This window comes from Natator depressus, chromosome 6 (assembly GCF_965152275.1).
Source record: "Natator depressus isolate rNatDep1 chromosome 6, rNatDep2.hap1, whole genome shotgun sequence".
In the NCBI taxonomy this organism is placed as follows: Eukaryota; Metazoa; Chordata; order Testudines; family Cheloniidae; genus Natator; species Natator depressus.
In genome coordinates, this window is record NC_134239.1 from 87403253 (window position 1) to 87429551 (window position 26299).

Genomic DNA, 26299 nt, shown 5'->3' on the forward strand with positions numbered 1-26299 from the left:
TTTACAAATATTAGAATAATATCCTTTGTTATTACAGGATGCTGTGGAAAGTTTTCAACAAGCATTAAAGATACTGACTTCTTCAGCAAAAATCTTGCCTCATACATTTGAGGCTGCAGAAATTTATTATTTCATGGGCCTGTGCTATATGGAGCAAGTCAGTTTATTACCGGTATGTATTTATTAATTAGAACATGTTAGCCTTGTGGCTTTAAGAGCTGGAAACAAGATTGACTAAAAAAATTAAATATTTTAAGGGTTACTTTCCACTTCTTTTTACATATTTTTACTCTTTAGTTTTTATCAGACCATCTTGCAAATGTGTAAACAATTTTTTCCATACCAGTATTACCATATTTAATTAGTTATGCATACTTTTTGCTGTGTTTCTAATGGAGGTGAAATCAACATGAATATCTTATTTGTACATTAATGTCTTCACTGTTGTTTTAAGCAATGTACGCCACGCTGGGGATAGCATTTTAGTTAACGGATTGTTGTACTTTTACGGAAGTTAAAAAAAAATCCCTCAGCCAACCAATCCTATACTAGTTCAGTTTTGGGCATTTATTTTACACATGATATAAATCTTTTTTTTAACTAGGTATTTTTTGTTAGGTAATTTAATACATTTTTCTAGGTGCATTTTAATATTAAAGGACTTTTTTGTTCTTTCTATGTTTTTAACTACAGTTACAGGCTTGTTCATTAACAGTCTGATCCGAAGTCTATTGCAATCAATGGGACTCCTTTAGTGGGCTTTGAATCAGGCCTTATATGAGTAGGATCCATTTTGTATATTAATAATGCCAACTTTAAAAAGCTTATAAACCCGAGCCTTCCCCTCATTTTGAAGTGTTACAAAATTGACATTAGAAAATCTTTTTAAGAGTGCCTTTTCGCTTATCGTTGCATCCCTTTTCACCATTCTTTCCTATATTCTATTTGTAGAGCCTAGTCCTGCAAACATTTATGCACATGTATAATGTCTTTGACCTCAGTAGGATTAGTTATCATCATATATTGGTATTTCAGTAGCACCTAGCGGTCCTAAGTGTGATTGGAGTACATTGTTAGGCACTGTTCCAAAACACAATAAGAGATTGTCACTACTCTGAAAAGCTTAGTCTTATGTAAACATGAGAGACAAGCATGGGTGAAAGGGAATATTATTATCATACTCATTTTACATATGGGGAACTAAAGAACTGAAAAATTAAAGCCTTGATTCAGGAAAGCACTTGTTAAGTTCATTCCTATTCAGCAAAACACTTCAGCATATGCATAAGTCCCATTGACATCAGTGGGACCTAAGCAAGTGCTTAAATGTTTTGCTGAGTAGAGATGGGCCTATGCATGTGTTTACAGTAAAGTTCATGCCTACCTGCCTTGTTGCATCCGGGCCTAAATTTACTTGCCAAGGTCACTTAGAAAGACTATGGAAGAGCCAGGAATGTATGCAGAGCTCCTGAGTCCCAGTTTGGTGCCCAATCCACTAGGCCAACCTTCCTTTCATATGAGTAAAGTTAAACAAATGTATAAGTGTTTACAGGACTGGATATTAGAGTGATATATCCTTAGGTAGGAACCCTATTTTTGAATAGAGCCTTGCATGCTTCAAGCATTATTTCAACAATAACAATATAAACATTAATAATTTCTTTAGTCACAGAAGACCAGTGAATAATATCTACAGTATATTCAAAGTAATTTTATATGACTAAAATTTGAAATGTCACCTGGAATAGGAACTTCCCTCATAGTAACTGTTCTATTTTGAATAGAGAAGTGTAGAATATTTGAGCTGAATGGTCCTTGTCTTCTGTTTTGTGGTTTACCTCCAAAATGGATCTGTTAGCCCAGGTTATCACTAAATCTTCAGTTCATAGCAACTTTAAATTCCCTGGCTGACTTGATGTTTAGTTGTGAGGACAAGAGCTTGTCTCTGTATTACAATGTTGGGAGACTCACCAAACATAGTAGTATCACAACATTATTTTTATAACCCTGTTAGCCTCCTTTTCCAAGACAGTTATAAATGATAGTCAAGAGTGGCTGAAATACCTGATGTGGCATACCCTGACCACTAGGAATGGGTTACTTTCCCTTTAGAATATGTGGCTGCCATCACATTAGCAGATCCCCGAAAAATCTGTGTTTTTGTATGAATAAAAAAAATCTGCAGAAGAACCTTAAAGAAATCACATTTTAGGTGTTCTCTAATGTAGCAAATAATTTTAGTATGTTAATTATTGATGGTCACAGGACCAAATTCTGCCCTTGGTTATACTAATGTAGTCCCACTGAAGAAAATGGACTAAGATAAGTATTAAATGAGGGCAGAATTTCACTTATTGTGTTTGTCTCATATGTTGTATTAAAATTTTAAAAAAGTAGCAGTAAAATAGTGAAAACACAAGAAAAAATACTACTGGGTTTTAAAAGTTGATATTCCGCCTATGATTGCAATTGTGCAAGTAGATTACATTAATTCAAACCGTTATGTCATCTTTTAGGCCTTTGAAGCTTTTAGCCTTGCTGTCAAGATATACGCAAATTATTCTGATGCTTTTTATCAGAGAGGGCTGTGCAGAATGCAACTCAAACAAGCTAACTGCATCCAAGATTTCAATCGAGCCCTTGCCATTAATCCAAAACATTTTCAGGTAATACTGAATTTATAATTCTGATGGTTTTCTTTTGGGTAGATTTTGAGAGCAGTTTTAAAGAATTCTGAAGTCAGGGCCAGTTAGGCAGGCAGAACTGCAGGGTCTCAATACATGAATGAGATGGTGGTGTAGGAGGGAGGGGTTTAGATTATTAGAAACTGGGGTACCTTTTGGGAAAGGGGAGCCTATGCAGGAAGACTGGGCTCCACTTAAACCAAAATGGAACCAGATTGCTGGCACATAAAATTAAAAAGGTCTTAGAGTGGTTTTTATACTAAGGGCTGGGGGAAAGTCAACAGGTCTGGAGGAGCACATGGTTCCAACAGAGACATTCCTTAGGGCAGTGGTTCTCAAAGCCAGTCTGCCGCTTGTTCAGGGAAAGCCCCTGGCAGGCCTGGGTTTGGACAATCGCAGCTCCCACTGGCCATGGTTCGCTGCTCCAGGCCAATGGGGGCTGCGGGAAGTGGCGTGGGCCGAGGGATGTGCAGGCCGCCCTTCCTGCAGGCCCCATTGGCCTGGAGCAGCGAACTGCGGCCAGTGGGAGCTGCAATCAGCCGAACCTGCGGATGAGGCAGGTAAACAAACTGGCCTGGCCTGCCAGGGGCTTTCCCTGAACAAGCGGCAGACCGGCTTTGAAGACCACCGCCTTAGGGGAGGATCTATTTATGGCGATTCTCTTTATCCTAGTAAGGAGGAGAGGATAAAATATGGGTAGTGTGATGGGGCAAGGCCAGATGGCTATAGAAAAGTAGTGGGAGATGGATATATTAGCTCCAGGCTAAACAAATCCCTGGTACCAGGTTAAGTGAAATGGAAGCTGCTCCAGGTCAATTAAGACACCTGGGGCCAATTAAGAACTTTCCAGAAGGCAGGGAGAAGGCTAGGTTGATTGGGATACCTGAAGCCAATCAGGGGCTGGCTGAAACTAGTTAAAAGCCTCCCAGCCAGTCAGGTGGGTGTGCATGTCAGGAGCTGTGGAAGGAAGTTGTGCTATTGGATGGAGAGGCTGAGTAGTACACACCACATCAGGCACAAGGAAGGAGGCCCTGAGGTAAGGGTGAAGTGGAGCTTGAGGAAGTAAGGGCTGCTGTGGGGGAAGTAGTCTAGGGAATTGTACATGTCATGTTTCTAAAAGGTCAGCTACCATAGCTGATACTATTAGGGTCCCTGGGCTGGAGCCTGGAGTAGAGGGTGGGCCTGGGCTCTCCCCCCCCCTTTGCCCCCTGATTAATCACTGAGACTGGGAGACAACAGAGACTGTGCAAGGAAGGATAACTTCTCCTCACCTCCCTCGCTGGCTTATGATGAAAATGGCTCAGTAGACTGTGACCCTTGTCTCTAGAGAAAGAAGGGTTACGTGGAGGGTCACAGAGAGCCTCTGAGGCTAGCGAAATCCGCCAGGAAACACGGTACCCACAGAGGCAAGGACAGAGCTTTGTCACAGTAGGATCTAATGAAAAATAATAAAATGAAACAGAGTCCAATTCAATTACATCACATAATGGCAGACAGCTAAAAAGTGACAATTTTTTAAAGTGCTCATATACAAATACTAGAATCTAAATACTAAGATAGGTGAACTTGAGTGCCTCATATTAAATGAGGATATTGATATAATAGGCATCACATAAACTTGGTGGAATGAGGATAATCAAGGGGACACAGTAATACGAGGGTACAAAATATATTGGAAGGACAGAACAGGTTGTACAGCTGAGGGAATGGCACTATATGTGAAAGAAAGTGTAGAGTAAAATGAAGTAAAAATCTTAAATGAACCAAACTGTACCATAGAATCTCTATGGATAGTAATTCCATGCTTGAATAATAAGAATATAGCAGTAGGAATATACTACTGACCACCTGACCAGGATGATGATAGTGATTGTGAAATGCTCAGGAAGCTTAGAGAAGCTATAAAAAATTAACTCAATAATAATGGGTGATTTCAACTATCCTCATATTGACTGGGTACATGTCACCTCAGGACAGGATGCAGAGATAAACTTTCTTGACACCTTAAATGACTGCTTCTTGGAGCAGCTAGTCCTGGAACCCACAAGAGGAGTGGCAATTCTTGATTTCGGTGGCACCTTTAAGACTAACAGATTTATTTAGGCATAAGCTTTCATGGGTAAAAAACCCACTTCTTCAGATGCATGGAGTGAAAATTACAGATGCCGGCATTATTATACATGAAGAAAAGGGAGTTACCTTACAAGTGGAGAACCAGTGTTGACAGGGCCAATTCAATCAGGGTGGATGTAGTCCACTCCCAATAATTGATGAGGAGGTATCAATACCAAGAGAGAGAAAGTTGTTTTTGTAGTGAGCCAGCCACTCCCAGTCTATATTCAAGCTCAAATTAATGGTGTTAAATTTGCGAATAAATTTTAGCTCTGCAGTTTCTCTTTGAAGTCTGTTTTTCCAGTTTGTTTGTTGAAGTATGGCTACTTTTAAATCTGTTATAGAATGTCCAGGGAGATTGACGTGATCTCCTACTGGCTTTTGTATGTTACCATTCCTGATGTCTGATTTGTGTCCATTTATTCTTTTATGTAGAAACTGTCCAGTTTGGCCAATGTACAGAGGGGCATTGCTGGCACATGATGGCTTATATCACATTTGTAGATGTGCAGGTGATTGAGTCCCTGATGTTGTGGCTCATGTGGTTGGGTCCTCTGCAAATTTAACACCATTAATTTGGGCTTGAATAGGGACTGGGAGTGGCTGGCACACTACAAAAGCAACTTTCCCTCTCTTGGTATTGACACCTCCTCATCAATTATTGGGAGTGGACTACATCCACCCTGATTGAATTGCCCTGTCAACACTGGTTCTCCACTTGTAAGGTAACTTCCTTCTCTTCATGTATAATAATGCCGGCATCTGTAATTTTCACTCCGTGCATCTGAAGAAAGTAGGTTTTTTACCCACGAAAGCTTATGCCCAAATAAATCTGTTAGTCTTTAAGGTGCCACCAGACTCTTCGTTGTTTTTGTGGATACAGACTAACACGGCTACCCCCTAATTCTTGATTTAGTCCTCAGTGGAGCATAGGATCTGGTCCAAGAAGTGAATATAGCTGAACTGCTTGGTAATAGTGAATAAAATTTAACATCCCGGGGGGATCATCAAAGCAGTCCACCACGGTAGCATTTAATTTCAGAAAGGGGAACTACACAAAAATGAGGAAGTTAGTTAAATAGAAATTAAAAGGTACAGTGCCAAAAGTGACATCCATACAAGCTGCATGGAAATGTTTTTAAGACACCATAATAAAGATTCAATTTAAATGTATACCCCAAATTAAAAAACATAGGACCAAAAAAGTGTCACCATGGATAAACAACAAAGTAAAAGAAGCAGAGGCAAACAGGCATCCTTTAAAAAGTGGAAGTTAAATCCTATTGAGCAAAATAGAAAGAAGCATAAACTCTGGTAAGTGAAGTGTAAAAATATAATTAGGAAGGCCAAAAAAGAATTTGAAGACTGGCTCTTTTCAGCTTGGAAAAGAGATGACTAAGGGGGGATATGATAGAGGTCTATTAAATTGTGACTGGTGTGGAGAAAGTAAGGAGAGAAGTGTTATTTACTCCTTCTTATAACGCAAGAACTAGGGGTCACCAGATGAAATTCATAGGCAGCAGGTTTAAAACAAACAAAATGAAGTATTTCTTCACACAACACACAGTCAACTTGTGGAACTCTTTGCCAGAGGATGTTGTGAAGACCAACACTATAACAGGGTTCAAAAAAGAACTAGATAAATTCATGGAGGATACATCCATCAATGGCTATTAGCCAAGATGGGAAGGGATACAAAACCATGTTCTGAAGTGTCCCTAGCCTCTGTTTGCCAGAAGCTGGGAATGGGTGACAGGGAATGGATCACTTGAGGATTACCTGTCTGTTCATTCCCTCTGAAGTACCTGGCATTGGCCACTGTCGGAAGACAGGCTACTGGGCTAGGTGGACCATTGATCTCAGACAGTATGGCCATTCTTCTATTCTTATGAAGTTCTTCATATACTGGTATATGTGAAAGACACGGTATCGATCTCTTTTATATATTTTCCTGACAGTTATGTCCTCCATGTGTTAATCACTCTTACTTATTTTTCTGCTGTGCTTCTAATGGAGAAATAATTAAGATTTGAGGATTTTGTTTACTTTTCTGTCTATACACCAGCAGCATAATTTCCATAAAAATATGTAGTGCTCTCAGTATGTTTTAGTTAACTATTTGAAGCAAAGTAGCAGAGGGAGTTCACACATTGTTTTGTTATGTTGCACAAAACAGTTATTGTTTTGTTGCAATAGGGTGATGGATATTAAAAAATCTGGAGCACATTTTCCATCAGGTTATAACTGTGATGCTCCCAATGGAGGTGCAAGAACATGAGTAACAAACTCAGGGCAAACTGTTTAAAAAACCAGGACACAAACCCCAAATTGGTCATTAATTCTAAACTTAGATTTCACCAACCAACTGCACCAAGTGCAAACTCCTCAGGCATATTAATAGCCTTAAACAAAGTCACAGACAGTCTCCTTGGGTCCTCTGGTCTCTCCTGTCACTCAGCTGAGCATATCTCTGTCATATATGGCTCTTAAAACCAAGAATCACAGCAATGTTGAGGTAACTCCTAGTCACAAAGAACCAGTCACTTACCCCAGATCATTTGTGCCTTAGATCTCGCACAAAGGACAAAGCTTGTAGCCAATCCTATAATAAATTATATGTAGATTTATTAAATAGGAAAAGGTAACTAGAGTGTTATTTACAAGATTAAAGCAAGCGAATATAGACACACAAATGAATTACAGTCTTGGTAAGGTAATAGAGGCTCTTCTAATCAGCAAGCTCTTTTTGTCCTTTAGGGTTAATCCATGCTAAGCAACTGATGATCTCTTGCTTATATTTAGAAAACTCATTGTCTCTCAGAGTCCCAGCAACATAGAGATCCGTAGTTCCTTTTGCTTGTGGTTTTGATCCCTGTCCTGCCATATGCTCTCAGCTGCAAAACTCAGCTGATGGGAGGAGTTCACTTGCATGACTCATCTTCACGGGGAGGAGAACAGAACAACAATAAGTCGTTAGTACTTTTGTTGACGGTTCCTCAATCCAGATATAGAGAGTGTCCAGTTGTAAGAGCCAACCATAGCCTGTCTGGTGTCGATAGGACTCCTCTTTTGGGAGTGGCATAATGATTTCTGTAGAAGAGCAGCTCTTCACACTAATTAATGTCCCTCTCCTGTATGTCCCTGTATGTAATTAATTCCCTCTTCCCCAATACCTGTTCCAGCCTACAGGTCTTCATTTTAACTTTCTCTTCCCAATTCTTTTTGCTACCCAGCGACACCTCAGTTCCCATCCCTCACCTCCAAGGGACTACAGAATTTTTCTTGTTGAATCACCATTCCAGTCCTTGAAGCCTATCTCAGTAGGCATCAGGAAGTGGCAGGAATAGCGGTGAAAGTGGAGCTGACCCATCAACTGCATGGTGATTCATACAGTCACAGAGGCTCCCACTACACTCACTCAAATAGTACATTATAATATGGAATACAGATATTACAAGGAAGATCAATGCATGCAGCAATTCATAAGCATTCGACAGAGTCTAAACACTAAGCACTTTCTTATATTTATCATATTAATATTAACGCACAAGTGAGCCAGAGAGGTTCCAGCTATTTATCTGTCAGTAAAAAGAAAAGGAGTACTTGTGGCACCTTAGAGACTAACCAATTTATTTGAGCATGAGCTTTCGTGAGCTACAGCTCACTTCATCGGATGAGTATGCATCCGATGAAGTGAGCTGTAGCTCACGAAAGCTCATGCTCAAATAAATTGGTTAGTCTCTAAGGTGCCACAAGTACTCCTTTTCTTTTTGCGAATACAGACTAACACGGCTGTTACTCTGAAACTTATCTGTCAGTGTTCATTTGAGACATGGGGACCTTGGCATGAGCTCGTGTCTGATCTGCCAGAGTCACAATAGCAATTTCTAAATGGTAATTTTTGTTATTAAACAGCTTAGTAGTTTCCCTTTAAGGGATGACTTGGATATCATTAGTATTGTTTTGTTAAAGTCTGTTTTATTTGTGTCCTTTTTGTTTTTGTTTTTTCTTTTTGCTTTCCAAAGATCATTTTCCTGCATTTGATTTTTGTTATGTCTAATGGAATATAAGTTATTTCTTGTTTCAATATTCATGTTGTTTTCCATTATTATAACCAAGGTACCCAGTGTTCATTTAATTTGCTTGGTTTTATGACCGCGAGACTTAGAAGTTTTAAGTTCTTTATGAAAAAAGTCATTCATTACCTTTACTCAGTGGTTGTCCAAGGTATTATCAAAGTTTTTTTTAGTATTTGTACTGCAGCATGTTTCTGTCTTCATCTATAAAGGCATATTTAAGTCGTGCTGCTTACTATGGTAGCAAGGGAAGATACTCCAAGGCAATTATGAATTGTAACGAGGCTATCAAAATTCATCCTGACAGTGTGAGAGCCTATCTCTACAGAGGAACTTTGAAATATCACAATAAGGTAGAGACGTATTTTATCTTTTGGATGAAGTACATGAAATATTTTTGTTAGTCACCTGTAGAAAGAGATAAAAGCGGGGGACCAATGCTACCCAGGCTTGTGGGGAATTCCACCGATATAGCATACTTCCAGTTTCCCCAGTGCCTTGGAAGCCACTTTGTGGGGGGCTCTGTGGTTCTGGAAAGGGTGCAGTGGGGTGGGTTGGCTAAGCTAGCTAGATTTATCTCTATTTTACCTCTCCAGGACCCATGGAGGAAGCTCCCATAAGTGAATTTGGCCACAGGAGCAACTGCAGCTCCGTAATAAACTACCATCCATGTTAGGAGATGATACAAAGTGATCATGAAAGGGTCAAAGAGAGGGTAAAGAATAATATAGCTAGATAACATTAATGATTGACTAAGTAATAAAACCATGACAATGACAAAAATATAAAATAATAAGGCTCAATTATGCAGTCCTGGTCCAGTCAAAATCCCGTAGAAATCCTACCTAAGGGAAGACTGCAATAACTGGCCCATATTGTCAAACTGATATGAGAGAATGCCTTCCAGTATGGATGAAGAGACAAGAAATGTAAAACTGTATGGTCAAATTTTACACTGTTGTGTTCTTTAGGACAGAACATATGATGCTGTGAATTATACAGTGGTTTTATACGCAATGTTTTTTATGTGCAGACATACAAAAATGCCATTGAAGACCTAACCAGAACTATTGACTTGGACAAAATCTGCATTTTGGCATATTGCAACAGAGCAATCTGTTATCACCAAATAAAGGACTTTAGAAAGGTATTATATCCTTTTATTCAAGAGCACTTGATTTATGCAATTATTCAGAAATGCTAATAAACTGTTTCTGAACATTAGTAGCAAGCTTTCCTTTTTGCATCAACAATCCTTTACAACTGCATTGCTGTCAGTTGAAGATCTAAGTACCTGTTTTGTGGGTATAATCAGGTACTTGGATGTATACATGACAATACATTTACACAGTGAAGGCCAGGTTGAAAATCTGGCCTTTATATCACTAACATTTGCAGTGATTATTTCAGGATGTAGTGTTGTTCAGACATATGCATTTCTGCTGCGATATGTGTATCTCACACACATGCACGCCCACCCACCCACCCACCCAAAATCTTGCAGGGGAGTTCAGAAAGGGGAAGGAAAGAAGGGGAGCATAGAAGCAGAACAGGGCAAGATTAAGGCAGTAATGGGTACTGTAAAAATTTGAGCCCACCTCTATCTTGTGGGGTTGATCTGGTCCCCTGTGGCCTTGTCCATACCTGCTGCTCAAAGGAGCAGGACTGGGACAGAAGCTCCACAAAGCCCACTTCATTTGGGAAAAAGACACATGGGATCTCCACAGAGGTGGGGTTGGGACTTCACCATAGAGGTGGGACTTGGGTGTCAACAGCCCCACAGAGCCTTTTGCTTGATTACTTCCTCCCTGCAGATCTTTTTGGTCCAGAGGGAACTGTTACCCCTATATAGCTTCTAAAGATGCCAAAACCTTACTACCCTGAGCTCCCTGCAATACTTATTTTGCCTCTTAAGGCTTCCCCAATACCTGTTCCAGCCTACAGGTCTTCATTCTAGCCTTCTCCTCCCAATTCTTTTTGCTACCCAGCGACACCTCAGTTCCCATCCCTCACCTCCAAGGGACTACAGAATTTTTCTTGTTGAATCACCATTCCAGTCCTTGAAGCCCATCCCAATAGGCGTCAGGAAGTGGCAGGAATAGTGGTGAGAGTGGAGCTGACCCATCAACTCATGTAGACTCTCAGGAGTTAGGGATGGAAAAGACCTTTTAGATTAATCCAATGTTTGCTTAGTCTAGTTTTAAATATCACTAGCAGTAGGACTTCCTCTGGGAGACTATTGTGTCTGTGCCACTGTAGCATTTCTAGTGTAGATAAATCCTAAAATACTAAAGGCCTACTTCTCATTTACACTATGGCCTCTTTACACCAATCTGGCAGTGTAGAGAGGTCTTAGTGCAACCCACACACCTTCTGGGTGTGGTGTTCTGTCCCATCTTGTGGCACCCAGACCACTTAGAGATTAGTGAGTCTGCTACAGCCTTAGCTAAGAGCCATGTGGCTTTTAGCTCATGTAGTAGAAGCTCATGCATTTAGCTCCCGAGGTCCCAGGTTCATTCCTGCCCTCCAACAAGTGGGGTCTGCCTAATACTATCAGGAAGCCTTTCATGATATGAAGGCCTAAACTGTCTAATTATCCCACATTAGTTATCACTTGACTTAAGGCATATACTTTATTTTCCATTTTAGGGTTGGTGAGATACTGTCCAACTTTGATAAGTTTGTGAATTGATACCTGCATTTCCATTCCACTTATTCATGCCATTGTGCTCTCTACTGAGATTTAGTTAATAAAACTAGACTAATAAGACTTTCCAGTAGTCTTAAATTAGGTTTTGAGATATTTAATTTTCAGAAGTTTCTTAACTTTATATTAAAAATGCTTGATGCATCTAAAGTGAAGTTAAAAAATTAAAATGAAGTTTAAACACAAATATGGGAAACAGCAAATTAGATACAGAAAGAATAGCAGTTTTATCTCTAAACATAAAACGTTTGTAGGTTCAGTGCAGACTTAGTCTCTTTGTTATTGTGTTCTGCAGACAGGGGTATATATAAGTACAGAAAGGAATAGGCAACACTGTGAGAAGAAAATAACTGCTGTATTGTGTTCCTCTTTGTCATTTAGGCCCTAGTCCTGCAAACATTTAAGCATGTGCTTAACTTTTAGCATCTGAGTAGTCACACTGAAATCAGTAGGACTACTCAGGTACTTAAAATAAGACATAAGTGTTTGCAGGATTGGAGCTTTAGATTGTAAACTTAAGTATCATTGTATGCTTCTCAGTAAAATTAAATATTTTTAATTTTTTTTTAGGCTTTGAAAGACTATGGAATTCTTCTTCTTCTTGAATCGACTAAGGAAATTGTTTTGACAGTGTTAATTAACCGTGCACTACTCTATGTGGAACTGGAAGACTACTCTAATGCATTAGAGGTATAAGATTCTCTTTATATACAAAATTTCACATTTCATGTTTATTTTATGACACATATAGCTGACTTGAAGAATAATGTGCAAATTTAGGGCAGGTCTACACTACAAAGTTAGGTCGGCTTAACTACATTGCTCAGGGCTGTGAAAAATTTCACGCCCTGTGCAATGTAATTAAGCCAGCCTAAATCCTGGTGTAGACACTTCTAGGTTGACAGAAGAATTCTTTCATCAACCTAGCTGCCATCTCTTGAAGAGGTGGATTTACTGCAGTGATGGAAGAACCCTTTCCGTCACTGTAGTTCAGTGTTACATTAGCATGGGCATAAATGACAGTTACACTCTTTTTGCTGCACCTTTACACTGCCAGAGTGGTGTAAAATGGCCACAGTGTAAACAAGAAACAGAACCAAAATATGCAAGTTGTATATTAAGTTAAAAAGTGAAGGCCTGCCTCCACTGCCTTGCACCATGAATAGTCATTTTCTGTTTTTGCAAGGTGAGTGTAAGCCAATGTCACAGGTGTAAGTGAATGGAGGATTCTGATTTGGTTTTGTTTTACATTCTCTTTGTAGAAGGTGAAATGACCACTCAAGGTTAAAGTTACAGGAGACTCAGGCCTTGAGGTTTTTTTTCTTCAGGTTTTCAGAAAAAGGATTGCAGTCTTGTCATTGATCCATAATCCAGACTCCCCTCTTATTCATTGGGAGTTCTGCCTGCAAAACAATAGCAGGACTGAGGCTTAAACATATTAAATAGTCTCATAGATACCGTTTTTCATTCTTAAAGTATAATTTCTCAAAAGCCTTCAATTGTTATGACTTAGAAGGAATACTTTTCTCAGTATTATTTGTGTTTTTATTTTGGATGGGTAACGTTAGGCTTTGAATTTTTTGTTCATGTGACAGGAATGATTTCAGCATGGGCACTCTACAAAATTGGGTAGTTTATTTGTTTCAAAGATAGATATCCTATGTAGATGCAAGAATGAAGATGGATACCTTTGTGATGACCCAGAAATGTCCCACTAGAAATGCACAGGAAAAAGTCCTTCACACTTCGTAGACCTTGCATAGAAATAGGTGAAACAGAACAATTACTGTATAGGTCTCTGTCTTATGCTATTAAATGTAATTCATCAAAGAGGCTCAACGGAGAGACTCAGATGGTATATATTTTGATGTGTAGGAGCTCCTGAAAGGAGAACAGGGACTCACAGTAATGTGGTAGAAGCAACATGATCAGGAAAAAGTGTTAATTCCTGAATGAATTTTAGAGAAGAGTGATTTACAAAATGAGAGTTGAACATTAGAGACTCAAAATCCTAATGCATCCTGTGTAGCTAAATATTTTCACAAGGTTATGTTTTTCCTACATGTAATTTAGAGAATCTGGTGTACAAATCAGTTTTGTTAGTGTGCTGCTGGGGGGAGCTTTCAGAGAACCCACATGTACTATGCCTGTTGTGTCAGGAGGTAGTCTTTTAGGGCTCAATCCTGGAAGATGTTTTCTGCCATGATCTAACAAGAGAGACGAGGTGGATGAGGTAATATCTTTTGTTGGAGCAACTTCTGTTGGTGAAAGTGAAAGAGAGAAGCTTTCGAGCTACACAAATCTTTTCTTCAGGTCTGGGAAAGGTACTCAGAATGTCATAACTACACACATTGTGGAACAGATTGTTTATCATAAGTAGTTAACACTTATAAGAGACCAATCAAGGTGAAGTGGCCCATTAAAACCTCTGCAGTTATAGGACAAAAAAGGGGGAGGGGAAGTTAGTAGGTTACAGATTATTGTAATAAGCTATAAATCCAGTGTCTGTATTAAGAGCATGATTTTTAGTGTTTAGCAAAGTTATGAATTTAAGCTCACAGGCCTATCTTTTGAAGGTATTGTGCAGGTTTCCTTTGAGGATGAGGACTTCTAGATCAGATATGGAGTGATGTGTAGGCAAGGTAGGGGAGTGGTTTGAAGGCCAGAAGAGGGGGGGTTCAGGAAAGATTTATTTTAGGATGTGGTCTCCATAGAGTATGGGTTGTAATTGCTTAATGATACCCTACGTGGGTTCCGGTGTGGGCTTGTACATGACAACTAGGGGTGTGTGGTTGGAGGTTTTTGTTTGTTTTTGTTTTGTTTTTTTCCCTGTATTGAGGCAGGTTCTCTTGGGGTATTTGAGTGGCCTGTTCCATGATGCAATCTACTTCTTTGGTGGAGTGTCCTTGTTCGGTGAAGGAAGTTTTAAATGTATTAAGGTGTGTATCCCAGACTCTTTTCTTGGAGCACAATCTGTGGTATGTGAGTGCCTGGCTGTAGATAACAGGTCTTTCAGTGTGTTTGGAGTGGTTATTGGATCTGTGAAGGTAAGTGTGGTGATCCAGCAATGCAGTTAAGCATGTGCGCAAAATTAGCAATGTGAGCAGTGCCATTGACTTCATGAGAACTATTTGTGTGCTTACAGCTAAACACATTTAAGTGCTTTGGTAGTTTGGGCCAGAATGTCCAGCCCTGTTTAGAGTGGGCCTTTATTTTACAATATTTTAGTTACACAAGTAAAATAAAATTGTCACTACAAAAGAGAGGTTTGTACTAACATAGTAGCACATTTCTGTACATATGTGTATATCTCATTACAATGTCAGAACAATGTGATGATAGTCTCTTGAATACGAAATCTCTATAGATAGTGAGATATTTATTTTTTCCATTTGAAGAGCTAGAAAATACCCTCTAAACCAGGGGTGGCCAACCTGTGGCTCCGGAGCCACATGTGGCTCTTCAGAAGTTAATATGCGGCTTCTTGTATAGGCACTGACTCTGGGGCTGGAGCTACAGGTGCCAACTTTCCAATGGCCCAGGGGGTGCTCCCTGCTCAACCCCTGGCTCTGCCACAGGCCCTGCCCCCTCCCCACCCTTTCCTGCCCCCTCCCCTGAGCCTGTAGTGCCCTCGCTCCTCCCCCTCCCCCTGCATGCCATGAAACAGCTGATCAGGAGGTGTGGGGAGGGAGGGGGAGGAGCTGATCGGCGGGGCTGCCAGTGGGAAGGAAGCGCTGGGAGCAGGGCGGGGAGGAACTGATGGGGGGGATGCTGACATATTACTGTGGCTCTTTGGCAGTATACATTGGTAAATTCTGGCTCCTTCTCAGGCTCAGGCTGGCCACCCCAGTCTAAACTATTTTTCCACTGAGTGCATCAGTACAAGTGCTGTTTCAAAGCCGTGCTGTTCCTGTAATTATATGTTGATGGGAGGTGCTGTAGACTGTATAAAGCCTACTTTCCCTTGCAAGGACTTAATCTACTTCCTTATTATAACATTAAAAGGTGTTTTCTCCATATCAGAAACATCCAAACAGTGTTTTCCTTTTAAATCTTATATATCAAAAGCACACAGAGAAGGTATTCCAAATTTTAGTTAAAAGAAGAGTTAGAAATCCCTAAACTAGTGATTTATAATGGAAATATTGACACATCTTTAACTGGAATATTATGAACAGGAAACTCTAACCAAAGAATCACTCAGTTCAATCCTATCATTTATTTTTAAACTACTAGAGTTTACTTGTTAATAAATACTGTAGCAGAAGCGAATGAAAAAATGTTTTTATTATTAAAATGTTTTTATTACTGAATTTTTTAACGAGCTTGTGTATCAGAAAATAATATACCCTTAATATGTATGTTTAATTGCAATTATATAGGTGTTTCTATAAAAAAATACTGGAAGTAATATTGCATCCAGCTCTGTAGGAAATACCTGGATGTCAAATATATTGTCTGACTAGAAAAACTATGTTCCCCCAGGAACCTGAGCATTAATTATGGAATGGAAAACAGTTAGTGCATTAACTCTCCAATTCTACTGAAAACATACTGTGTTCTTGTTTAGGTTTCATCCCCTTGTTGATATAAATTTGATTTGCTAAGGCCATGTTATTGAAGCAAAACAATACAAACGTATATAATTGAGTATCTTTTTTTTTCAGGACTTTAAAGAGGCTTCATTGTGTAATCCAAGTAATAGTGAGATCTATCAAGCTATTGGAATCTGCTACCACAGGTATGATATGTGGTTCGATATGGCATAGGGTAGGAGAAGAGAAATAGAGGGGGAGCTGGATGATGCTCCAATGTATCTTTTAATAACTGTCCGAGTGAGGACTGGATAAGAGAAGAGGAAGAAGGGAAAGAAAAAAGAGAGATGAGTAGGTATTTGTCAGATTTGCCATTGATGTCCCAGTCTCACATGGGATCATTCATTATCTAGCAATAAGATGTTTATAGAAGCAGAGGTGGGGAAAAGGTATGAGAGAAAAAGTAAAGCTAAGAGAACCAAGAGGGATGAAATAGAATGAAAGGTGGTGAGGAGGTAGAACAGAGCCAGTAATGCCTGTAATTATGGCACCATGTTAGTGTCTCCATAATTTTAGTAGTGACACAATTTCCATTTTAAGTCTATGCGCCTTCCTTTTTACAAAACCATCTCTGACTTTTTAACTTGAAATTTTTCATGTTTAGTCTCAGCTAGCAGAGATATATTCTGAAAACTTCAAGTAAACCTATTAATCATTTTAAAAGTATATAATTTAGAGGCATTAGAGTATACACTTAAGTTATTCTATTTTATCATACTGATAATCAGTAAGAATGGGAAGTCTCTACTTTTTAATGTGGAAAGGAAGGTAGGTTATAGTATGATGTTGGTTGATGAACTATCTATTAATTTACTCTTATCTATTGTATTCTAGTGTTTTCTCTAGCACGTATCACTGTATTATGTAAGTGCTGCTTAGGCATTCTTTGGGTGGGCATATTTAAGATCTATCATCATGAGTCTTGCCTGGCTATGGCTGATTTGTGTTGCTCTGGTGATATAACTGGCTCCTTGATTCTCCTTGTATCAGGGGAGTTCTGGGAGGGCATAGAGCTGACACAGTGGCACTGTGTTTTCTGGTGTACCCAGGTGCAGTGGGTGTGACTGGGGTGTTCCTAGGACTAAGGTGTCCCTATGACTAAGAGATCCTCAGCTTCTAAAAGAGCTTCTCAGGGCCCATTATCAGCTAACGCAAATTAGAAGCTGTTCTAAATTGCATCTTGGTGCTGGTCCTATAACTCCAGAATCAGGGAGTCCCCCTCCCTTGAGCTTATGTGAGTGCTAAAAGGGCCAACTCAGAGATTGGCACTATGGTTTTAATACAGTTTTTTACTTTTAAAAAATTATTTAGATTTATAACAAAATCCTTGTCCTGAATCCTTGTAGTTGCATTTTAGCCATATCTGTTAGAGCTGTTTCTGTGTAGTAAAGAATTCAGTCTATGCTTCAGGTAGAACATGGACATCTAGTATATCTTTCAGTGTCTCCTTGGTAAAATGACTACAGACTTTGGCACAATTTTGACCTCCATACATAAAAGAGCTTTTGACATAAATTAGAGTTCCATGCACAGACTGTTTGCAGACTTGATCCCTTTAAAATACATTTACTTATGTCACCATATGAGTACACATTTTGTCATTTGCAGATAGGGTAAATGTTTTGTTTTCATCTGTCATTGTTAAAGGGCTAACTGCACCTCTGTCTCTTTTCTGGTCTCTATCAATGCACCTCCTCAGATGTCAGGCCTCCTGCCTTTACCTGTCTTGGGGTGGAATTCAGCAGTTCTTCCACTCTTAGTCGAGACCCTGGGCTACAATATCCTGTTTGTTTATGGTGCTTACCCAGCAGGTCCTACACATTTCAGGCTTATGCAATTCTTCCCTTCTGGAATCTGTGACCAAACAACCTTATTGGTTTTTGTGCAGTGGCAACAAAGCTTTTAAAGAATTTTTTTTAAAATAACAAACACTCTACACACATGTCTGTCTTATCTAAAGACCTATCATCCCTATTGGTAACCCTGACAGGCCTATCTTTTCAGTGGGATCTTTTGAATAGGTCTGGTTCCCCTCCTTCTTCTGCCCTGAATAACTAGTGCCTTTTTCTTGAGAGAGTGACTCTTTTTATCCCTGCTGCTGTTCTTTGTTTGCAGGCCTTTTCCTGTCGTGATCAAAACCAGCTTTGTACGTTTGCTGGAGACAGAGGCAGAATCATCGAAGCACTAATAGTTTTGTCATTGCCCCTTAACAACTCATGTATGTTTGCCAAGAGGTGGCATCTTGAGCCATTCTTTTCTTTCCAGCATGTTTTTCCAGACAGACTCCCATTGTGTTAAAACAATATAGTCATACAGAAAACCCATGTTCAAAAAAGATGAATTCAAAATGGAACAGGTGCAGAGAAGAGCTACTGGAATGATCAGGGGAATGGAGGACCTATCTTACGAGTGGAGACTGGAAGAGATTTCTTGTTTAGTCTAGCAAAAAGAAGTCTGAGATGGGATATGATTTATCTCTATAAATACAACGGTGGTGGGGCGAGGGGAGGAAGGAATACCAGGGTGGGAGAATACCAGGGTGGGAGAAGAGCTATTTAAGACAAAAGACAATGTTGCCACAAGAAAATGGGTGTAAATTGGCCATGAACAAATTCAGGCTGGGTTGCCAGCAAAAAAGTTTGAAAACCACTGGTCTAGTCTATTGTATACTATAATACTTTAGTCTAATTTTGGTTGCTGGATTTAGTGTGCAGGTGGTGTCGGTGGCCTGTGTTATACAGGAGGTCAGACTAGATGATATGGTGGTCCCTTCTGGCCTTAAACTCTATGACTACAAAACACCCAATAACCAGGCCAACATACAGCATTTGTAAATTATCACAGGGCGGCTCCAAACCCATCACATCATCCATACTAATAAGAAACACATAAGACATCAAATGCTGGTTTTGAGCAACAGCTCCAAAAGCTTGCTTTAAAGTTACTAATATTAATAAATTTGAATTGCCTCAAGGGGTGTCTGCACTTTGCTTTTTTGGCCTCAGATTTTCCCTGGTTGCTTACACTGTTTCAGCTCTGGATTAGCAACAAGGGGAGGCCTAATGTAGCCAGGGATGCAGGTGGCTACCCGTGTTTTAAGTATTGTGTTGTCTAATCCTGCCCAGCGCAGGTCTGTGCAACATGGGGCTTTGAAATGTTAGCTGACACCAGAGCTTTGTCTATACCAATGCTCCCACTATTGATGGCACCAGTGGAGCTGAAACTCTAGTGGCAACACTGCAGAATGAATTTTAAGGAAATATTCCATAGAGTGGACAAGAGTTAAGGGTGAGGACAGTATAATCATTGAAACATCTTTTGTAATCATACAATGAAAAGTTTTCCTGTTTGGTTTGTATTTATTTTCCCCTTTACTTTTTGTGTTCTTGGAACTTTGGGAATCATGACTTTGAAGTAGGCAGTAGTAGTTTCTGGTCATTTTCTTGTGGTTGCTAGGAGACAACATCCCTTAGGCAGCATATGTGACTCATAGAAAACTCGTGCCTCTAGATAATACTGAGGGGACACAATCGAAAGGGGAGGACACGTGACTGCCCCACGTGTCTCTTCTGCCCGGTGACCCCCCGTCCTGTGCCCAGCCTGGGGCTGCCGTGCTCTTCCTGCCCCACCAGAGTTTCCTGCAGGGGGCAGGGAAGGGAAGAGCTCTGTCCTTCTCCCACTGCGCTTCCCTCCCCTTCCATCTCCCCCCCGGCACATTCAGCCGCTCTCTCTGGCAGCCGGCCCTGGAGAGCAGGATGGAGCCACTTCTCACGCAGCTGAAGCTGGCTACTCTGAGTCGCTGACTCTGTGCAGCGCGGCGGCTTCCTGAGCAAGAGCCTGGCTGGGATGGCAGCCCGCCCCACCAAGGCCCAGCTGCCGGGGACAGAGGCTGAGCAAGCTGGTGCCTCCCCACCCCCCAGCATGTTTCTGACTCGCTTGCCCCCTGTCCCTGGCAGCTGGGCCCAGGTGGGGAGCAGAGGGGGTGGGGCCACTTCCCCAGCCAGGCTCTTTCTCAGGCAGCCGCCATACTGCACAGAGCAGTGATCTGGAGTTGCCGGCATGAAAAGTGGCTGGTCCCACCCCTTCCACTCTCCGTCCAGGCCCGGTTGCCAGGGTCAGAGGCTGAGTGTACTGGGGGTAGGTGCAGCAGGAGAACGGAGCCCCTCTTCCTCCCCCTTGCCAGGCCAAGCAGAAATCTGGGGGGGCACTTGATCCCACATGTCCCCCCCCCCACATGTTGCCTATGGTATGACTGGTGCCAGATTTGGCAAAGCAATAGGCTTGTTATACACATGATTATAAAGTGACTTTGACAAATCATAGAAAAGGAAAAATCTCTAAGGGTCTATACATGTGGCGCTGTGCACTGAGTAAAGGTCCTCGTCTAAGCACAATAAATCAGATGTTTCAATCATAAACATTACTGTTCTTAACTAAATAGGAAAGCATGCTTGAAGATTTTATTATTGAATGCTGAAGATCAAATTCTGTGCTTTTGGATGTATATGTTCATAACAAGCATTTTGGTGGATCTCAGCCCAGGGCAATTGCACAAAAATGCGTGGCACAGCCAGGAACTGAACCCAGTTCTCAAGTCCCAGTGCCTTAAATGCAATACTATCCTTCCTCTCTTTTTATTATTTGAGAGCTTTGTGCGCACCCAGAGCTGTGCAGTCATATAACAAGACACAGCCCTTACCCCAAAGAGTTTACAGTATAGTTTAGAAATAGATCAAATAGTTCAGATATTTTTAATGCACTGGGAAATTGTATTTGTTGAGGTGGGGCAGATGTTATAGCTGAAAGTCTTTGCATAAAGTGTATTTGAAGGAGAAAAGGTAGTCTGAGGAACAAAATAAGTGGGAGTCTTATTGGGCATTGGATCAGGACTAAAAAGAGGGAGTCAGTTCCAAATTTTACAGGCTGGCATGAAGAAGAAGGGGCAGAGTTGAGATTGGGAGAAAGATGAAGAAAGGAATTGGTGAGAGTGAGTCTTGGAGGAGTGAAGAGAGTAAGATGAAACAGGAAGAAGAAGGTTTATGGTAGAAGTAAACTATGATTGGTTGAAACGGCTGAGTCTGAACAGACTGGCACAAACAGACTGTTTGGTCTTGAAACTGGGCAGTGTGAATGGTTCAGCTGGAAATCTGAACCTGAACAAACCAAGCCAAGTTGGGATCTGCTGAGTGTAATCCTGGCTCCACTGAAGTCAACAGGAGTTTTGACATTGACTTTATTGGGGACAGGATTTTACCCTAAGTGTTTAAAAGTTCACAGACTAACAGCATTGGCCTCTGTAATGATCAAGAAAAGGACTGTGCATGGAGAATTAATCACAGTCATATTTCTTTAACCATTGTCCCTGGTTGGGGAAGTGTGCACTGCCAGTGCTATCTGTTTAGTGGATGAAATGAGAACCTAAGTCTCTAGAGTTGTAAATCTGGCACCTTTCATTAAAATGGCTGATTTAAAAAAAAATAAAACACTGACCATCAAGTGTATATTTATTTTTAGACTTGAGCAGTTGGAAGAAGCTGTCAATTCATTTACCCAAGTGCTTAAACTAGATCCCTTTTCTCTGGATGCCTATGTTGCAAGAGGAAATTCATACATGGAATATGGTAATGAAGCTGGCAATACCCTAGCACAGAAAGACTTCCTGAAAGCACTGCATCTTAACCCAAAGTATGGGAAAGCCAGAATTTGCTTAGGATACAATTTGCAGGTAATACACCAAAGATCATAGTCTGTAATATCGTGTGACAAAGAGAGGAGCATTATTTTTCATATATAAAATTGTTTAGTCCATGCTCCATACATAGTAATACTGCAAACTAGTTAAACACTGTTCAGCCAGATAAAATAACTTGTATCCTTTGTTATTCTCTATTTTCCCCCTACTCACTTTAACTTTTCTTTTCAACTAAAGGGATAGGCTGCAATTCCCTTTGACATTTGTCTGTGCTGCATCTTATTTGATTGGTGGATTTACTCTTGAGTACCAAGAGACTTGATCTCCTTAGTCAGCCCAGAGAGAAATAGAGTGGTATTGGTAATCATGCCCAGATACCGTGTATGGTATTGTAATCAATAACACTAGAGATTTGGCCGCTACATAAAAAGTGACTTAGATATTTTTGGTGAATCTTATGTAAAAGGAAAAATCTTGTATGTTAAGTCAATCCAAAACAAAATGTTAACATTTGTATTAAGCCCCTTCAAAAAGAGCTTATATATAATGAAATCTGAAAACCACTTAGCTATACCCCAAAAAGAACAATCCTGCATTAGCAAAGTCATGTATGAAATGACATATCATGTGTTTTCCTCCTCTCTAATTCCCATGATTTTACAACATTGTTACTGTGCTTTGTTGTTATACCCATTTGTCTGACAAAACTCTTTCCAACAAAGTTGAGTTAATTTTGTGCCTGTGTAAATGAGGGACTAATTTTATCAGCCTGCATCAGGCTTACTTGGATAGGCCGTGTGCAATTTTCCTCACACAGCTCTGCCAATATGTTTTATTTCTAATTAATTAATGTTTTCACTGTCCTTTATAAAGTACTATCTAAGTGCTGAGTGTTATCATCAGTCTTAACAAGGAGCCTTCCTGCCATTGTTTTCAGTCATACAAGGAGGTCTCTTTCAACAACAGAGTGCTGGTTCTGCTGAATGAATCCAAATTGTGTGACTGTTTCTTGGGGAATCAGATAAGATTACCAAACTTATTTGTACTTGGTCAAAATTCAAATCCAGGTCTTCCAAGGTAGAATATTAGTGAATCCGTGAATCAGTCATCAGAACTTGAAGAAGTGGGGTCTAGCCATTTATTTCCCTCACATCTTTCTATTCTCCCTCACTCAACAGCTTATCCTGCCCCATGCATATTTCCATCCCCCTTTTTGTCTAGCAACTCTTACTCCTCCACAACCAGTGGGGCTGGGCCTACTTCCAGTCTGGGGATAAAATATCAGATCACTTGTCCATGGGCAGCTAAGACCTCAAATTTGGCTACATGACAATAAAACATAGCTGTCCCAATTTTAAGGTTATAGGCTCATATTCACAAGTAAATGAAAATGAGATATTGTTTCTGTCTAACAGAATTTCTGTGCTTTCTTCATATACTGTTTTGAACAATTATGCTGGTGTTTCTCATTTTTATTCTGTCGTATTTAGTGAGTGGCTCTCACTAGGTCTTACTTATTTAGTTTTGGATAGTGTGTAACCCAAGGATGATTATTGTTGTTATTTTAATATCTCCAGGGAGAGAGGGTCACACCAAGACATTTTGATGTTATTGTGGGAAGGCAGGTGCATAGAGATGAGTCTTCACTTCATTACATTATCATATAGGGCCAGACATTTAAAACTTGAGGCCAGAAGCCGAGGTACAAGAGCAATTACGTGTGCAGTTCCTGCAAAGGTAGCATGTAAATCAAGTAACTGCCCATGCAGTGGGTGTGTGGCTATCTAACTAGTTATTTTCATGCATCTTTTCCCAATTTGTGCACAAAATTAAATAACTGAATGTGGCAACATGGGGGCATGTGCAATTTTCCCACATGCATATAATTTTTGAAAATATGTCCATTGGTATGTGGTACGTTTAATAATATTCTTATGTTAAAACTCATTATAGGCCTTTGGAAAGTTTCAGAAAGCTTGGAATCAATTTACAGTTGCCATTGACATTGATCCAAAATGCCATATTGCCTATGACGGACGAGCTGTGGTCTGTCTTCAGATGGGTGATACTTTTGCTGCATTTCAAGATACAAATGCAGCACTAAAGGTAAATGTTTGGTTTTCAGTTGATTTATAAATATGAACCTGCTATTATTAGGCCACTGAATAATGCACATAAATTTGAAGAACTGTGTATGAATAATTATAGGTTTAGATTAGGAGGTACTTCCTATTTTTATACGTTTCCTTTAAAGAAAGAGTCTTGTTATTAATGTAGAAATGTGGACTTTATTCAAATAAGAGTGCACATATTACATTTCAGCTCACTACCAATGCTCAGCTGCTTACAAACCGGGGTGTCATTAACCAGTTTATGGGTCACTTAAACTGTGCTATGAAAGATTATCAGCAAGCAATTTCCATCAACCCTGGCTATGCTTTAGCCTATTTCAATGCAGCAAATATCTACTTTCATCACAGGCAATTTTCACAGGTAGGTCTTATGTTCTATTTTCATACCATTCTTAGAACACTTTTCCTTGACTAAGGAATAATGTTATTGATACAAATTAGTGTACAAATGTAAGCTTTTACTTGATTCTTTTTACAATTAATTTAATCATTTAGCTGTACTCTGATAGGGTATGAATTAATATATAGAAATGAGTAATACATAATACTATTATGTTCTACTACTGTCCGTTTTATCTGACGATCTCAAAATGCTTTACAAATATTTATGAATAAAGACTCATAACAGGTGATTTTAAAGATGGGGGCCAAAACCTTCAAAAATTCCTAAGTAATTTAGAAATCTAAATCTCCCTGACTTTCAATGTGACTTAGGCTACTGAATCAGCCAGGTGCTTCTGAAATTTTTGCCCTGGAGACAAAGGCAAAGAGAAGTCAAGTAATTGTCCTAGTTTACACAGTAATTCAGTGACAGAGTGAGGAGTAGAACCCAAATCTCCTGTCTCACAGGCCTATTCTTTAACTACTAAGCCAGGTTTTCTCTCTGTTGTAATACCCTCAGAGTCCTGAATCCCCAGTCCCTTCTGCAGAAATGCCCTGGGGAGGGCCTGAGGTAATCAAACACCAAAGTTCCCCTTGCATTTTCCTAGTAAGCTCTTTGGAGGCAAGGACCATTTCATACTCTCTGTACAGCCTCTAACATAGTGGGAATAGGGTTGCCACCTGTCTGGTTTTCACCTGGACAGTTTGGGTTTTGGCTTGTGTGTCCCGGATGCCATTTAACAAACCCCAATGTCCATTTTTTTAAAATCTGGGGTGAAAAAGGCAGAGCAGGGGTGGGTACTTGGGGGAAGAGGTGGTGAAGTGTGTGGGGCCTTGGGGGAAGAGATGGAGCAGAGCCAGGGCCTTGGGGGAAGAGGTGGGGCAGGGCCTTGGGGGAAGAGGCGGGGTGGGGATTTGGGGAGTCCAGTTACCAGCCATTAGAAAGGTAGCAACCCTAAGTGGGAACCCAGTCCTGATTGAAGCCTCTGGGTGTTACCATAGTACTACTAATAAATAATAATAAATCATTCTGTTGCGAAAGAGTGGCTGAATTCTTCTTCTCAAAGATCCTTGCAAAAATCTTGTCATTCTTGCATAAATCCTGTGGATTTCTGCTACCTTGATTATTAATACAATATAAAAATATATACAGCATTTCAGAAGTTTACATGGTGCATAATATCTTCATTTTATATATTTCACAGGCCAATTCATACTATTCCAGGGCATTACAGCTTGACCCACAGAATGAATCTGCAGTCCTGAATCGAGCTATTACAAATACATTATTACAAAATATCGAAGAAGCAAAAGAAGATTTTGAGAAGGCAGTTTGTCTCTGCCCTTTCTCTGCAGCAGTGTACTTTAACAGGGCAAACCTCTATAGAACATTAAAGCAATATGAGCTAGCTGAGAAGGATATTTCAACAGGTACTTTTTGTTCAGTACCTGACATAGTTTCAGTTATAATAAGAACAACAAATTATTTTGGCTCTATTTCATAGTTCAGAAAGTATTAGCAACTATTTCCATTTATGTATTTAATATATTTATTTAAGTTCTTAACTTATATAGGAGAGGCTATGAGATTGAAAAGGGAGTTGTAATGAAAATGCCAGCTAAAAATTGTTTTTCTAATGGAAATTAACTAGAGAGCTGGGCAAATTTTTTTTTCTGGACAAATAATTTTATTTGCCAAAAAATGCAGTTTTGGGTCAACAGAAACTATTTGTGAATTTGAGTTGAATTTGATTGTGTGTGTAGCGAGGGGGAGGAGTTAGTAATTTTTTTTTATTTTTTACTTTTTTTTTGGATGGGGGAGATGGTGGTTTTGGTTTAAAAAAAAATCTATTATGGGTTCACCCACAATGATTTTTTTGAGAGGGGGAGAAGGGTTCAGTTCAGCCATGAAAACCAAAA

The 26299-nt window shown here is 39.9% G+C and overlaps 1 protein-coding gene across 1 annotated transcript in view; it reads left to right on the forward strand.

Moving 5' to 3' along the window:
- The window catches only part of TTC6 (tetratricopeptide repeat domain 6), a 126978-nt gene that overhangs the window by 99025 nt on the left and 1654 nt on the right, over positions 1-26299 (forward strand). The window contains exons 22-31 of the mRNA XM_074955883.1: positions 38-172; positions 2517-2666; positions 9085-9225; positions 9906-10019; positions 12150-12269; positions 16247-16320; positions 21689-21899; positions 23820-23972; positions 24189-24359; positions 25585-25810. Coding sequence (XP_074811984.1) covers positions 38-172; positions 2517-2666; positions 9085-9225; positions 9906-10019; positions 12150-12269; positions 16247-16320; positions 21689-21899; positions 23820-23972; positions 24189-24359; positions 25585-25810 — 1495 coding nt within the window. The remainder of the gene's footprint in view (positions 1-37; positions 173-2516; positions 2667-9084; positions 9226-9905; positions 10020-12149; positions 12270-16246; positions 16321-21688; positions 21900-23819; positions 23973-24188; positions 24360-25584; positions 25811-26299) is intronic.